The sequence below is a fragment of the Ochotona princeps genome, chromosome 10 (genome assembly GCF_030435755.1).
Source record: "Ochotona princeps isolate mOchPri1 chromosome 10, mOchPri1.hap1, whole genome shotgun sequence".
NCBI lineage: Eukaryota > Metazoa > Chordata > Mammalia > Lagomorpha > Ochotonidae > Ochotona > Ochotona princeps.
The window spans coordinates 76,660,601-76,677,020 of NC_080841.1; the positions used below are offsets into that span (position 1 = coordinate 76,660,601).

Genomic DNA, 16,420 nt, shown 5'->3' on the forward strand with positions numbered 1-16,420 from the left:
AGTATCTATGGTGGATATACATGCTACAAACATTCGCACATCAGAGGCTAATGAGTAATAACCTAAAATAATAAGTAAAATAATTTGAAATTTATTGCAGTTAAGGCAAAATAATTAAGGACACATGACACATATTAAAGCATCAAGAACATGAGATTTAGAACATCTCTTAGTTCTTAGTAATGTCTCAATTTTTATTTTTAATATAAAAATAACTGCTGACAGCAGGTTACGATCACCTGTGTTTGATAACGGAGTGCCAGTTTGAGATCTGCCTGTTCCGCTTTCAGCCCTGCTAAGGCACCTGGAAAGGCCATGGATGACAATGAAAAGTCCAAAGGATGAGCATCTCTCTGCCTCCCTTGTCTGTCTGTGGAGTCACTCTGCCTTTCAAATACATAAATACTTAAGAACTGCTTTAAAATGCTTTGTTCTACACACTATCACATTTATAAAAAGGCCACCTTATCTTACACCTGGGATAAAACCCCTATTTTCACCAGATGGCTGGGGCCATGCAAAATCCAGTAACATGCACTTCATCCTGGTCTCCCACAGGGATGCAGGGCCCAGGATCCAAAGTCAAGCAGTCAGGAGCTTAAGTCTTTGCTGCCATCAAACCCAACCCCAGGAATCACAATCCCAAGGCAGATGGAGAAACATAAAAACCCCACACCTGGTTTAGACTTCCATGCACTCCATCAGGTCTGCCCTCCCCTGTAACTAACACCACTTAGCACCTATGGGGTGGACTGCACACTGGCTTGACATTTGGTGTGTACACTTTTTTCCTAAGATGCAGTGATACACAGAAAAATTCCCTAAAAGCCAAAACAAAGCTTCATGTATGTCAGATCTTCAGAATTCTACAGCTAAAGAATAGCAACTGATACTCAAAAAGTAATTCCAGACAGTTCATAAATTGAGTAAAAAAAACCCCTCACTTGTAAAAGTTTACTATAAACCCCTATTTTGTGCTTACCAGTATTTTGTCTGCATGATTAACAAGGGCAAACTTCCCTTTAACCCAGTGACTTATGCAATGGTTAGTTTGTGCTCAACTTGTGATAGGCATGAAAAGCACTGCCTTGTCCAGCACCTCCTCACAGTACATGCTACTGGCTCACTAGGCACCTGGCAGTGTTTTGGCACTGGTATGCTGTATCTAATCCCTCTCCCTGATGAGCTGTGCCCCGAAGCCCAAGAGCAAGGATGCTGGCCATTCAGGAACACTGACCACACTGACAGGCCGAGTGTTCCATGAGTTCAGGCACCCATGAGGATACAGCAGATACAGGGGCACACTGTATATTATTCCAGGAAAGTTCAAAATCTCACCAAAAAACCTACCTTTGCTCACGCAAGGTTGCTTGGATTTCACAGACTCGGACTAAAGATCGTAAGTTTTTTAGCTCAGTACAGATTTCTGACATATGAACGCTTCCCATATTATGGGCTTCTTCACGCAATCTTGATGCCTGTCAATTCAAGCCACAAAGACATTAATAGAGATGAAACAAGAAGTTCCTAGATAGAATTTATTGCAGATTAATTCTTTCTGCTAAAATCTGGGCTGAGCAGCTTGGGGAAGGATTTCAAGAAAGCGCCTCTTGGGGTAGTGTGCTGTGGCATAGCTTAAGCTTCTGCCTGTGGCACTAGCACACAAATAGACATTGGGCCCTGGTTGCTCCATTTGCAATCCAGCTCTCTGACAGTGAACTGTGAAAGCAATGGAGGATGGCCCAAATGTGTGAGCCCCTGCATCCAAGTGGGAGACCCAAAAGAAACTCCTGCTCCCAGCTTCACACCAATTTGGCTCTGGCTATTGAAGCTATGTGTGGAGTGAACTGGCAGATGGAAGATTCTCTCCATAACTCTTCTTTTCAAATAAAACACTAAACAAATCACCCCACACCCCCCTGCCTCTAAGCATAGAAAGCAGTGATTTTAAGATTTCCCTGTCAGGACAGGACAGCATAGCATTAGGATGAAGGACTCATGGATGTGCAGCTTCCCAAACAATTCTGTGTCAGAAACAAGCATACAGCTGGAGCTGAGTGGGGCAGATCAGAGCAGAAGTGACTTCCATGTGGCTCATCAGTGAAGATGAAGACCGGGCTAGATTCACGGCACGCACCTGCTTCTCGGCATGGTCCGCAGGCCACCCTTGGACGTGTTTGATGAGACTTTCGTTGAAGTGCGCTGCCAGCGTGGGCGTTAATGAACACGCAGGCCGGGCAGATGAGTTCTGGGGTACAACTGCTGCATTCGGCGCACTACTACTCGAACTGTGATTTGGACCAGGCGAAGGACTCCTCTGGCTACTAAAACACAGAAGTGAGCGTGTAAGTTGTTTCTAGGTATCCTAGAAACTGTGTTTACATCTTCCATTAATTTAAAGATATCCAGAATCCTAAGAAAAATGTTACTTCAATATCAAATAAACAAATTTGGCAACCCAAGGCAGATTTTTATCCCACGCTCTCCAATACACTTGGACTGGGGTTGGCACAGCTCATTCCATTGTCAGCACCAGTGCAATGCAGCTTCCCTCCCCAAGGACCAGAGCTGAGCCTGCTGGCGGCTCACCACACATTCCAGTAGGAATACTAAGACATATCTGAGGATTAGGTGCCAGGTTGGCCAGACAAGCAGGGACGAAACACACATTTTGGTTCAATAGCAGAACAAACAAGTTAAATATTGTGAAGCAGAAAACAGGCATTTTTGTAGGGTGGCACTCAATGGGCATAGCGGCAAAACAGACCCAGAAATCAACCCTCTTGAGATTGGTTATCTTCTTTAAAATAACAGATGGTTTGGGGATGTGGTTGTGTGAATCAAAAATTTGACCACCCAAGCTGATTTCCTATCTGCTTCAAATGACTTGGCTCTGAGTGAATTTCAGTTACTTTTCAAAAGCCAAATCTCCCCAAAGAATGAAGAGCTTTTACCACTGAGGGTATGTAAAGTACTATTGCAGCCTCCAAGGACTTTTAAAATGAGATTTCCCCAGAAATGTCCTTAGCAATGGCAACACTGTCGGGGTGGGCAGACAGCTTGCCAAGCTGAGAATTCTGAAGGGAACAACTCTCATTTGGATGTGTAAGTTCTGAAATGCTTGTTTGGAAAATAATAAAACCAACAGTTGAATTATTCACTACTTCACGGCATAAAATAAAAATAAGAAAATTAATCAATGTTATATTTAAAGCTGGCTATTCATGAACACAACCCAATACTATACTAATCTGAAAGCAATCAGACAACACTAAACTGAAAACCAAAGCCATTAGGAAAGCCTGACTTATGGCAACTGGGATATCGGCCCAAGATGACGCATGTCATTTTTAGATTCATCAACACACTCAATGAAAAATGCTATGAGATAGGGCCCGGCGGCGTGGCCTAGCGGCTAAAGTCCTCGCCTTGAAAGCCCCGGGATCCCATATGGGCGCCCGTTCTAATCCCGGCTGCTCCACTTCCCATCCAGCTCCCTGCTTGTGGCCTGGGAAAGCAGGAGAGGACGGCCCAATGCACTGGGACACTGCACTCGCGTGGGAGACCCGGAAGAGGTTCCAGGTTCCCGGCTTCGGATCGGCGCGCATCAGCCCGTTGCGGCTCACTTGGGGAGTGAATCATTGGACGGAAGATCTTCCTCTCTGTCTCTCCTCTGTGTATATCTGGCTGTAATAAAATGAATAAATCTTAAAAAAAAAAAAATGCTATGAGGTTAAAAAACGGTCTAATTCCAAAGTACCATAAAATCATGTCTTTTTTGCGTGTGACACAATTTTACCTATTTCATTATTTTTTTCCTTTTTAAAAAGAGCCAGTTGCTTCGAAATAACTCCGACCACTTTCCTGGAGACAGCATCCTCTTTGCTGTACTCAGCATTTGCCCCTATGCTGTCATGACTTGTCTCAAGGTAAGGTTCTGTTACACACACATAACTGCAGCAGAGCAGTACAATGCATCACGTTAGGAGGGAATGCAGCCTACCTTGAGCGCTGAAGACTTCTGGGAGAGGCAGGCTCATGGCCCTGCAGCTTCTCAGCAGTCACAGGCTGCTGCGGGGCTGACTGCGACACTGGGCCTTGCTTCACCACTGGAGTACTAACCTGCAACGGCAACATGTACTGAAATGGGCTTGTCACACGGGCACGCAGCATCGCAATCCGAGCAAGGCAAAGGTCTACTACTACCCATCAAACTCTCCTGTTATCTATGCTCCAGTGTTTTTAGCACTTGTCTTAATTCTATTTCACAATGAAATTACTATGAATGAAAAGGACATCTATTAAAGCTAGGTTCCCAAATCCAACCCACATCTTGTCCTGCAAACATGCTAACAATCTTAAATACTCTAAAAATTTGGGCTTTTAGGACCCAACATGATGGCTCAGTGGCTAAAATCTGCATCACACATGCCAGGATCCCATATGGGTGACCGGTTTGTATCCCGGCTGCTCCATTTCCCATCTAGCTCCCTGCTTGTGGTTTGGGAAAGCAGCAGATGGGTCAAAGCTTTGGGCTTTGTGTGGGAGACCTGGAAGAAGCTCCTGGCTTCAGATCGGCTCGGCTCTAGGTGTTGTAGCTGCCTGGAGAGTAAAGATCTTTCTGTATCTCTCTGAAAATCTCCCTTTGCAATTAAAAAAAAAAAATCTTTAAAAATAAATAAAAGTCTCAAATTAAAGTTACAGGGCAAGGCAGAGGCAGCCTTCTATAATCAAGTCACTTCCTATAACAGTAGGGCTTTGTTGTAGAAGCATCCTGCCAAACCAACCTGCAAAGCCATGACACCTCTGAAAATTTCCTGTTCATTCCAATCTAAAAATAAGTTCAAATGTTCAAGTACTCTTAAAAAGAACTTGAAAAAGAATTCTGAATGTGTAGTGCTGACAGCCACTGCTTATAGGATCTGACATGGTGATTTTCTCAGAAAACCTACTACCTCTGTTTTTTAAAATAACTTTTAGGCACTATATTATCCTCAAAATAGACCTTGAAGTAAGTTCACTACTGATAAACTCACATTTTTAACATTTCCCTCACCAAAATGCAATCAAATATTAACAGTTGTTGATTTTTAAAATCAATACAGACTGAGCTGAACACATGTTGAGATCAATGGCTGAGGAAGGGTAATATCAGGTAAAAACAAGAAGACCAGAGACAGTTAACAACCTTTTAAAAGATACCTCAATGTGTTTTATTTTTCAGATGTTTGCTTAATAATGAGTATTCTTTGTCATTAAAAAAATTTGAAAGAGCTATGGTTTCACAAATGCTAAAAAGAACTTTCACTCATTGTATCATTAAGAGCTTTAAAAGCCAAAAAGATCCACAATCTGAATGCCAGACCTTGTAACCTTTACCACTGGTGTGCAAAGGGGAGCTGGTCTCCGACCTGGCTGCTCCAAATCTGATTCAATGCCTAGGAAGAACAGTGGAAGATGGCCTGAGCCTTGGACTCCTTCCTAAACCCACAGCGGAGAGCAGATGGAGTCCGAGACTCCTGGCTTCCCCCTGGCTCAGCCCCCACAGACCATGCTGGCCATCTGGGGAGGGAATCAGCAGAAACAAGATCTCAGTAGCTCTCCCACCATTTTCAGAACCCTGCCTTTCCAGGTGAAAAAAAAATAAACTTTTAAAAAAGGGGAGTGGGTGGGATGAGACAGTTTTTATTGATGAGTTCTGGCCAAGATCCCACTGATGTGCTACAAAATCTAATGTTGGGCTAGAAGGCCCTTTCACTGTGCAGTAAGAGCAGACCTGCGCTCTCCTGTGTTCTGAGTCGTCATCCAAATAAGCTCTTGCTTCGACAAACACAAGCAACACAGCATGTTAAAAAGGCCACTGGACTGAGAAATGCTGAATTTTCAAATTCAGACTCTGCCACAAACAGTAGACTGAAACAGAAAGTTGAACTTTCTTATCTACTAAAGAAAGCAAACGGGCAACCCATGATGTGAAAATCAAATGTATGTATGAATAAAAATCCTAATAGACAAACATTCATCTTCAAAATAAGAATTTGAAAGAGCTATTTTTGGAATAGAAGTATTATAGAAGTTACACACCAGTGAGCTCTCATGTTAGCATACCCGCTTTCTCCTGCTCTCCCTGCCATCAATCCCACAGTCAAATGGGAACAGAACAAGGGCTTATATCAAAGGAATAGATTCAGGCGCCAGCAGGATGACTCAATTTCTAATCTTCCACCAGCAAGTGCCAGCACCCACACCATGTGGCCACTGGTTCGTGTTCTAGCTACTTTACTTCTGTTCCCACTCCCTGGGGAAGCAGTGGAGGAAGGTCCAAAGCCTTGGGACCCTGAACCCATGTGGGAGACACAGAAGCAGCTCTTGGTTCCTAGCTTTAGACTGGCTCAGCTCTGGCCACTGTGGTCATTTGAGTAGTGAACCAACGGATAGATTTTTCTCTTTCTAGAAACTCCCGTTCTGCTCTCTTCCCTCACCTGTCATTCATTCCAACATTCCAACACTACTTCATTCTCAGGCAGTTTTGTCTGCGATATGAATTCCATTAAGTAACTGTTTCCCAAGTAACTTAGGTTCTTTGGCCCACTTCCCTTAAACGTGACCTACCTTTGGCTGGGATGAAACAGGAGGAGTACTAATGAGAGGTTTGATAGGGACTGGGTTGGTCTGAGGTGTGCTTATTCTTGGAGACACGTAGGATCTTGGGGATGACGCATCGGATGTTAAAGACATTGGAGACTGGTTAGATGGCTGGGCTGTAAGAGAAGCGATTTGGAATAATTCAACCTGTGTGTACTGTCTGACGATCTCTGAATTATGCTATGTACCCCACACTGGAGTGTCCCAAAGAGCATTCAGCCAAGCAGTCAGAACCTGGCATCCCCTGGGGCCTATATGTTAGAGTTGGGCACGTCCAACACAGAGTCTAACAGCAGAAGGCTGAGCTGGCATCGACTCTTACCCTGCAGCCCCTCGGCACCCTCATCTTGCTTAGGCAATGCCTCAATCTCCGCCTCACAGCTCAGCCAAAGGGCTTTCCAAAGCCATTGTGTTGCCCTACTTGACCAGGAAAAGCTAATCCAAGGTCAACACTGCACATAGCTCCATGGCACATCATCACAAGCTATCCAACATCAGGACAGGCGTCGTCATGTCACTCAGGTTAAGTCATTGCCTGCAACATCAGCACCCCAGATCGGCATGCTTGGCCCAGCAGCCCTTGCTCTCTGGTTTCAGATCCAACTCCCAGCTAATGGCTCTGGGAGGCAGCAGAAGAGGGGCCAAACACAGCGACCCTGACACCCACATGGGAGATCTGGAGGAAGTTCCTGGCTCCTGGTTTTTGGTCTGTTACAAGTCCCAACTGTTACAAACTTATAGAGAGCAAAGCAATGGATAGACACTCTTTGTCTCTGCCTCTGAAATAAATAAATCCCTCTGAAAAAAAAAAAACAAAAACTCTAACATGAACCTGAATGAAAGTTCAGTTCAAGTATGTAACAGTGTTTCACAAACATTGAGGGCCTGTCAAAGTTTACCTTCATGTTTGGGGTAAAACACTCTTAAATTTTACTGTATCAAATCTTAAGATAAATACCAAACCTTACTGCATTTAATAAAAAGGGGAAAATACAAACACTACTAAATATTGGTGTTACAAAAACCAAATAAAAGAAATCATAGCTAATCAAAACAAGCATGGAAATGAATAAAAACATGGATACCTTGTGTTGAGAGCTGCGCAGCTTGCGAGATCAGAGAGGTTAAGTTGAAAGCAGATGGTCCAGCAGTAAGAAACTTATGAATTATGGACTGCAGAGAAGCTTGGGTCACAGCTGCTGTAAGAACTAAAAACATTATCTTCTAAGTTCAGACAGAGACTTAACACAGTGTGGGTAACAATCTGAAAACTCCAAGAGGACAGGGCAAAGCTGCTGACAACCACAACTCTCAAAATAGTAAGCTAGAAAAGGGGGAATGGTCAGAGTCCCGGCTGCTCTGCTTCAGATCCAGCTCCCTGCAAGTGTACTTGTCCCAGTGTGTGGCTCTACAGCAGAAATGGATGGAGCTACAGGCTCCTGGCTTTGTCCCATTCCAACCCAGGTGCTGTGGCCACTCAGGACAAATAGCTATGGTAACTCTACCTTTCAAATAAACAAACTAATCTTTAAAAAACAAAATAAAACAACCCTAGAGGAAAGAGTAAATGCTATCAAGATTTAAAAATGGGGCCCAGGGTTAGGGTGCGGGATTGCTGTTTGGCATGTTAGGTCCCATATCAGAGCACAGGTGCCAAGTGCTGGCTATTCTGCTACTGATCCAGTTTCCTGCTAACGTTGCTTAGCAAGGCAACAGTGAGTGGTAGCTTAAGCAGCAGGGCTCCTGTCCTCCACATGGGACACAGTACACGGCTTCTGCATTCAATGTGGCCAAGTATGGCTACTTCAGCCATTTGGGGAGTAAATCATCATACAAGGTATGTGTCGCTACGTTTCTCAAATAACAAAACAAACCTCTTTGGAGGGCCCAGTGCAATGGCTCAATGGCTAAATCACCTCATATTCACATTAGAATTATTAAGCTGCAGTGTGGCTTGCAGCGCAGGAAGCAGCTGTCTAAGCAGATTTGGGTCCACTTCATATCCCACATAGGGCCAGTTCATTTCCCAGCTGCTCCACTTTCCTTCCAGCTCTCTGCTTATGCCTTGGGAAAGCAGTAGAGCCGGCTCAAAGTCTTAGGACCCTCGCCGGGCATGGAAAACCTGGAAGAAGCTCCTGGCTCTGGACAGGCTAAGCTCAGGTAATTGCGGCCACTTGAGGAGTGAATCAGCAGATGAAGATCTTTCTCTCTGCCTCTCCTTTTCTCTGAATTTTACCTGCCTTTCTAATAAAAGCAAATAAATCTTCTAAAAAAATGTGGAAAATATTCAAAATAATATGAAGAGAAAAAGAAAATTAAGAGTTCACCAAAAGTTTTCTTTACACAAAGAAATTAACATGTACTGTTAAAGCCTCCACCTGCAGTGCCAGTATCCCACATGGGCGCAGGCTGTAATCCTGGCTGCTCTGCTTCAACCCAGCTCCCTGTTAATAGCCCGAAACAACAGCACAGAAGGGACCCCTGACAAAGCAGCGGAAGAGGGACCTTGAAGAAGCTCCTGGTTTGCGACAAAACCATATCCAGTCATTGTGGCCTTGTGGGGGGTGAACCAATGATGCAAGCTTTCTCTCTAAAAATTGCCTTTCAAATAACAACAAAAAGCTAGTACTTTAGAGTTGAGAACAACAGCAAAGGACCAATGATCAACCAACCAGCGATTTTGGGAATTAAAAATTCAACTGTGTTACCCCACTGTTAAAATATAGCATATGAAAACATATTCAAACAGAAATTCATCATTCCCAACACAGTCTTGCAATGCTACCAGAATTCCATGTATGAATTCAAATGGTTCTGAAATTGAAACTATATCCATTTTTTTCTTAAGAATTCTTTAATGGCCTATTGAAAAGCAGGCCAGAATTAAACACGTAATTAACCAGGGGAAATAGTAAAATGTTATCCAGGACCCTAGCTACTTCAGAAAATGATTCAGGTATTTTACAGAACTCCTGACCTCTTAGTAATCCCCAGATACATAATAAGTCTTGAAAAATACACCGCAACTTTAAGGAACAGTAGCCTAATTACATGTCAATTGCTTTAAACTATAGGGATACAAATAACAAAATTCTAAAAAGTTTAAACATGAATTTGGAAACGGAGAAAAACAGAACTAATCAGAGATTTTACAAACTACATAATTTCTGGGTTTTGAGTTTCAGCTCTGTTTTAAATTCTAGCTTCCTGGGCCCTGCGCCGTAGCCTAGTGGCTAATGTCCTCGCCTTGTACATGCCAGGATCCCATATAGGCGCAGGTTCGTGTCCTGGCAGCCCCGTTTCCCATCCAGTTCCCTGCTTGTGGTCTGGGGAAGCAGTAGAGGACGGCCCAAGAACTTGGGACCCTGCACCCGCGTGGGAGACCTGGAAGCTCCTAGTCTATCCCTGGCTTCGGATCATACAGCACCAGCAACTGCAGCCACTTGGGGAGTGAGTTAACGGATGAAAGACATTTTTCTGTTTCTCCTCTTCCTCTCTGTATATGTGATTTTCCAATAAAAATATACACCTCTTTTGTTTTCAACAGTTTTATGATTCTTTTTTGAAAACTTATTTATTTTCATTCCAAAGTCAGATATAGAGGGGAGGAGAGACAGAGAGGAAGATCTTCCATCCAATGATTCACTCCCCAAGTGACTCAACGGCCAGTGCTGAGCTGATCCGGAGCCAGGAACTTCCTCCAGGTCTCCCCCTTGGGTGCAGGTTCCCAAAGTTTTGGGTCGTCCTCGACTGCTTTCCCAGGCCACAAGCAGGGAGCTGGAAGGGAAGTGGGGCCGCTGGGATTAGAACTGGTGCCCATATGGGATCCCAGAGCATTCAAGGCAAGGACCTTAGCCACTAGGCCATGAGGCCGGGCCCAAAAATGCACAACTCTTAAAAAAACTTTCTATCTTGCTGAAAGGCAGCAGGTGATGGCTCAGGTACTTGGGTCCCTAACACCCACAGGGGAGACGTGAATTGAGTCCCCAGCTCTGGTTTTCTCCTGGCTGAGTGTCACTGCAAGTCATTTGCTAAGTAAACCAGCTGGATGGGAGCTCTCCCCACTGTGACCATGAAAACTTACCTTCATTTATTTTGGATATATCCACATTAGAATTATTAAGCTGCAGTGTGGCTTGCAGCGCAGGAAGCAGCTGTCTAAGCAGATTTGGGTCCTGCAGTAATGGAGGTATTGGGGACTGTGGGACAGGAGACACAGGGACGGCTGAAGCTGATGTTGGAGGTGCAGAAGTGGGATTCAGTCCGGAGGCAGAAGATGTGGAAGGAGTTATGCAAGAATGTGGTATTGACTTGTCTCCTGGTGCAGACTCTAAACCAAAAGGACAATACGGCTGAAAAAAAACTAACTGAATTTGGCAAAGCAGAACAAACATCAAATGCGGAAGTATCTCGAATGAAGTCACATGACCTGCTCATCTAGATCCATGTCTGGTATGAAACTGCCTACTGTTACTGCTGTCTCAGTCACATTCAATCAAACAGCCTCTGTTAATCACATACAACTCAATGTATGTGTCTCACAAAACAAGGTGGAAGAAAAAGTTATGACCATAGTTAACAACAGACCTATGCAGGACAATGGCCTTAACATACAAATAAGGACCAACATGAGTGGTCACTGCAGAGCACAGTTCACTTCAGAACTACAGAAGTTCCCCTGGGTAAGATTCCAAGAAATCTTGATTTCTCTGTTTGTGATGATCAGCACTAAAAAGAACCATTCTACTAGCAAACGTATGCCAGACATGGAATTACAAGAACCAGAAAACACCCAAAGAAAACAGATTATTTCTAAGTTTCCACTTCAAATTTTTCATGGCGATTCAATGCGAAAGCCAAGTCCTGACAGCACTCCTGCAGCATCTGACATGCTGGTAATGACAGTCTGCCAAAGGTCAAGGTGTGACTCTGGCACCTCTCACTGATTTTGAAAAAAAACTAGCAAGTCTAATGAAACTCAATGTTTAAGTTTAAAAACAGATAGAATTCAAACATTTTAATATACAGCACAACACAGAATACTCAAAGGCCTAAGAACAAGAGCAAAGAAAGCGAAGACTTTTCCAGACAGGACTTCTGAATACTATTTTTCACAGCCTGACCCCCTGGGCTCCACACAAGCACCCTTCCAAAGGTTGCTGAAGGTTATTTAAAAGTTTTTATATTACATGTCTTGAAGATATTGGTAACTGGTAATCAGTAACCAACCGCGACACAGACAGAACAAGGCCACTCTGAGTGCTCATGTTGGTTTCTCAGTTTTCCACTTAAGATGCTGACTGGGTACCAATCTTCCAGTCTCAGGGAGCCCTGACAAGCCCGTCACCTGGGCCAGAGCCTGTTCTACTGTGTTAACAATGATTACTCTCTCTCTCCTACTACAATGAGCTCATTCCTTTAGGAATGGTCATCAGTAGGTATCTGTGGCCTGTCTGCTTCTGCAGCACAGGCACGGTGCCTCTACACACGCTCAGAACCGATGCTGGTGGGAGGAAAGCACGAGGTCAACAGAAAGACAATGACGAGCTCACCTCATCCTTCACTACCTTTCACACAATGAAAGTCCACTGCTTCAAACAGATTTAATCAGTATTTGCACAATGTGAACAAACAGAAAACCTGGATTTTTGAAAATAAAGAATGAGCTTGTTTAACAAAATGAACACAGTATTTGCACTAGAAGAGTAAACTCAGTCAGCTCTTCTACACTTTCAGAATATTACACTCAGAGCTGGCACAATGGCTGATCCTCTGCCTACAAGAGCCAGCACCCCTCCCCCAATAATAAAATAAAAATTTAAATAATAAAAAGGAGCCGGCACACTATATGGCACCAGTTTTTGCCCCAACTGCTCCACTTTCCATCCAGCTCTCTGCTTATGGCTTGGGAAACAACGGAGAATGGCCTAAAGCCTTGGACCCCTGCATCCACATGGGAGACCCAGAAGAAGCTCCTGATTTTGGATTGGCTCAGCTAAAGCCCTTGTGGTCACTGCGGAGTGACCCAGAAGATTTTTCTGTCTCTCCAGCTCCACACATATCTTTCCAATAAAATAAACAAAAATAAAAAATAATATCAGACTCTATTCTCATTCTTCTAATACAAACTTTCCCAAGCATTCAAGAAACTTCAGTGATTTCTAGGAAATTCTTTCACTGAATAATAAAATGCTATGCAGTTTTGGCTCTAGCATTTTAATTCTGTGTGTGTGCCTTTAGTCATTTTTGGAATATTTAATCTCTTTTGAAGACATTTAACTTATTTTCCCAATTCTGACATTTTCTGACAGACCGGCTCTGCCCTATTATCTGTTTGAAGATAGGAAACTCCTTTCCTTTCTTTGTTAGTAACTCTGAACTGCTGATGTATTTCAGATTACTGCCAGAAGGGGGTGTAAGCTGCCAAACCGTACATGCACTACAACCTAGCTTTCCAAGATTGAACATAGTGTTCACTCAACTGTAAATTATAAGCACCCTTTTAAGCTGCCCCAAAAAAGCATGCACCAACACCCACATTTATCTATTTTATCTATTTTTCTGGCATGCTGAATTAACTGCCTTGTGATACACAACATAATTTCCTCAGAAGATAGCAATGTAAGCCACACTTTTCATTGGCAGCTTCGTAAGGTGCTCTGCCAGCACACAGCCCTGAACAGGGCACATGAAGCTCAAACTGCTTCCTTCCCTCCGCGGTGGTGTTACAGAGCATGCTACCAGGGAAAGCAGTGTATGCAAATGTAGCAGGAAAAACATCAAGGCAATCACAATCGCAAACATCAACTGCCACTAACCTCAAGGGTCAGACATGAGCTCACATTTTAATCTTAATCTCAAACTGCTCTGGCAATCTTACACCTAACAAAATGGATCACTTTAAGCGTAAAATGCAGGTCATCAAGTCCACTACCATCTCTGAGTATCGGGCACCATCACCTATCTGTGCAACTCTTCCCAACCACCACCCACGAAATGAACAACTCACTGTACCCCAACTCCCCACGTACCACCAGTTCCTCCTGTCTGTCTCCTGGAATTCAGCCTTTCCAGGAGCATCATTCACCTGAAACCATGCACAGGCTTGTTCTTGAGAGCCTGACTTACTTCGAGGCTCATCCATGCTGCAGCATGTTACCACAGCTCTATTTCTTTAACGGCTGACTAATGCTGTGTGCATGCAACAATTTTCACCCTTTCCCATAATACGCACACATGGATTGCTTCCATCTAGTGTCTGCTATAAATGACTGCCTCCATAAATGATGTATAATGTGTACTACTTCTCCACCTTTCAACTGAACACAGCTCTGGGAATGAAGCAGTTCGAATCCACAGGTAACTGTTTTATTCTGTGACAACACCCAGGTTACACAGCAGCTTTATCACTCTATACTTCTCATAAATAATGTACAGGGTTCTAATTTTTCTACATCCTCAAAAACAGCTACTGTTCAAGTCTACTTAAAAAAAAATCATGCCATGCCCATTAACAATTAACGGGCAAGATATGGTGCTGACCCATGGTTTAGATGTGCATCTCCCCAGTGATTAATGAAGCTGAGCAGCTTTTTTCATGCCTCACTGACCACTCAAATACACTGTCTGGAGAACTGCCACCTATGCGAAGTTCCCTGAACACTTCTGAATTGTGTCTTCTGTTGTTACCATGCACTAAGATTTCTAACGAAGCAGAATTCTTTACAGTGTAACTTTGCAACTTGTCTCACTATTTTCTCACTGAGAAAATAGTCATACAATACATACAAAACATTAGTATGTCATAACTTTTAACATATTTTGGTATTTTATACTTCAACCCCCTATCACAGTTATAATGGGTAAACATCTCTCATTCCACAGGCTAGTTCACCGACAAAGTTGTTGATACTGACAAATTCCAACTTACAAAGAGACAGAGGAAGACCTTCCATCTACTGGTTCACTCCCAAGTAGTCCCAAGAGCTGGAGCTGTCCCAAGGTCTTGAGCCGCCCTCCAGGGCTTTCCCAGACCACAAGCAGGGAGCTGGATGTGAAGTGGTGCAGCTGGGACATGAATCGGCACCATATAGGTTCCTGCCACTTGTGGGGCAAAATTCAGGCACTAAGCCATTGCACTGGGCCCAAACTCATCAACTTTCTAAGGGGGACATGCATTTTAGGTTTTAAGACAGTCTTCCCTATCCTGAAATAAGATCATCTTAAAGTAAAGCAAATGGAACCCTGGAGCTGATCCACCACAGCTAAATTAACAGCCTCCTATGGCTAATGACTTAAAAACATACTGAAGTCCTAAGTTTATTCAAACTCCATGAAATCTACAGAAAACATAAAAGTACAAAAGAAAATGTTATTCTGGGCTTAGTGTGATGGCTCAATTGGCTAATCCCACTCCCCCTCCCTCCCGCACCAGGATCCCATATGGGCGCCAGTGTTTCCTGACTGTTGCACTTCCCATCCAAATCCCTGCTTGAGGCTTGGCAAAGTAGTATAGGATGGCCCAAAGCCTTGGTGCTCTGCACACACGTGGGAGACCCTGAAGAGGTTCCGGCTTTAGATCAGCTTAGCTTTGGCTGTTGGTAGCCATTGGGGGGGGGAGTGAACCAGCATAAGAAAGATCTTTCTCTGTAAATCTGCCTTTTCTTCTTTCTTATCTATAAACAAACAAAAAACACATTTCATTCTAAGAGACTTCCACCTCTTATTTGTATATGACACAAAATCTATCCCTCCGGGCTAATCCTCTGAAACCTAAACTTAAGATCTATGAGCAAGTCTGCTCTTATGGCAGGCATCTGACACAGCAGTCACGCTCCCACCTGGCACACCCTCACCCCCAGATGGGGAGTGTTGGGCACCTGTCATGGCTTGATGCTAAATGCCAGCTTCCTGCTCTCATATACTCCCTAGGAAACAGCAGGTAGCTCAAGTCTTTGGGCTCCTGCCACCCACATGGCTCTAAGCTGTCCAGTTCTAGCTGTTGTGTGGGCTTTTCAAACAAACAGGAAGAAACATGGGACCATACATCTCTGCGTGTTGTCTTTTCGCCTAACTGGAAGACACCAGAGTGATTACAATTCAGAAAGTCAGGAGATGCCAGCTGACCAAACTCAGTTTTATGCTATCTAACAACCTGTTTGTTTGTTTGTTTTATGGACACCAAAGTGATGGCTCTTCCCCACAGATGCTCAAATACCCCACAAGCAGAAGACGAAGAGGTACTCTGATCTCTTGCTCTGACCCCAACCCCAGGACTGCTCTCCTTTAGAGTAACGGGCTCCACAGCCACTTTCCCGCACTGTCCCTGAAGCAAACACAGATTCTTGAGCTTCTCCTAGGTTCTTTCTTTCAAGACATGCCAGCACTAAACCCCTGTCCATGCCCAGCTGAGGTCCTTTAACTGGGGAGAGAGAAAAAGATTCTTTTCAAATATATTTTTTAAAACCATAACCTACACAAGAGCTTCCACAACCTTCCTCAATCCATCTATCACTAATCACAGTTACCACCTGTCCTGAGCCAAGCAGTGGGGATAGAAGCAGTGGCTAAGACTCTTGTATTACTTTATAAAACGTGCTACCAATGACACTGTTAGTACTTTACTATAGCACTATCACTTCAAAATCCACTGGCCAACCTGACCTGAACCATTATCCGTTAACACATTGCTAGGGAAAATTACTGTGACCATTAGTAGAGTTTGGGCTGGTGTTGCGGCATGGTACCTAAAGCCACTACTTGCGATGCCAGCATC

General features: G+C 43.8%; 1 protein-coding gene across 5 annotated transcripts in view; it reads right to left on the reverse strand.

The window, feature by feature from the left end:
- WAC (WW domain containing adaptor with coiled-coil) overlaps positions 1-16,420 on the reverse strand; it is an 82,128-nt gene that overhangs the window by 1,029 nt on the left and 64,679 nt on the right. For 3 of the 5 annotated variants that reach the window (XM_058669673.1, XM_058669676.1, XM_058669671.1), the window contains 6 exons: positions 10,730-10,975; positions 7,731-7,853; positions 6,613-6,761; positions 4,004-4,122; positions 2,138-2,324; positions 1,351-1,478 (listed from right to left, as the gene is read on the reverse strand). In XM_058669673.1, the coding sequence (XP_058525656.1) occupies positions 1,351-1,478; positions 2,138-2,324; positions 4,004-4,122; positions 6,613-6,761; positions 7,731-7,853; positions 10,730-10,975 (952 nt within the window). The remainder of the gene's footprint in view (positions 1-1,350; positions 1,479-2,137; positions 2,325-4,003; positions 4,123-6,612; positions 6,762-7,730; positions 7,854-10,729; positions 10,976-16,420) is intronic. The other 2 variants (XM_058669672.1, XM_058669674.1) reach the window with 2 other exon arrangements.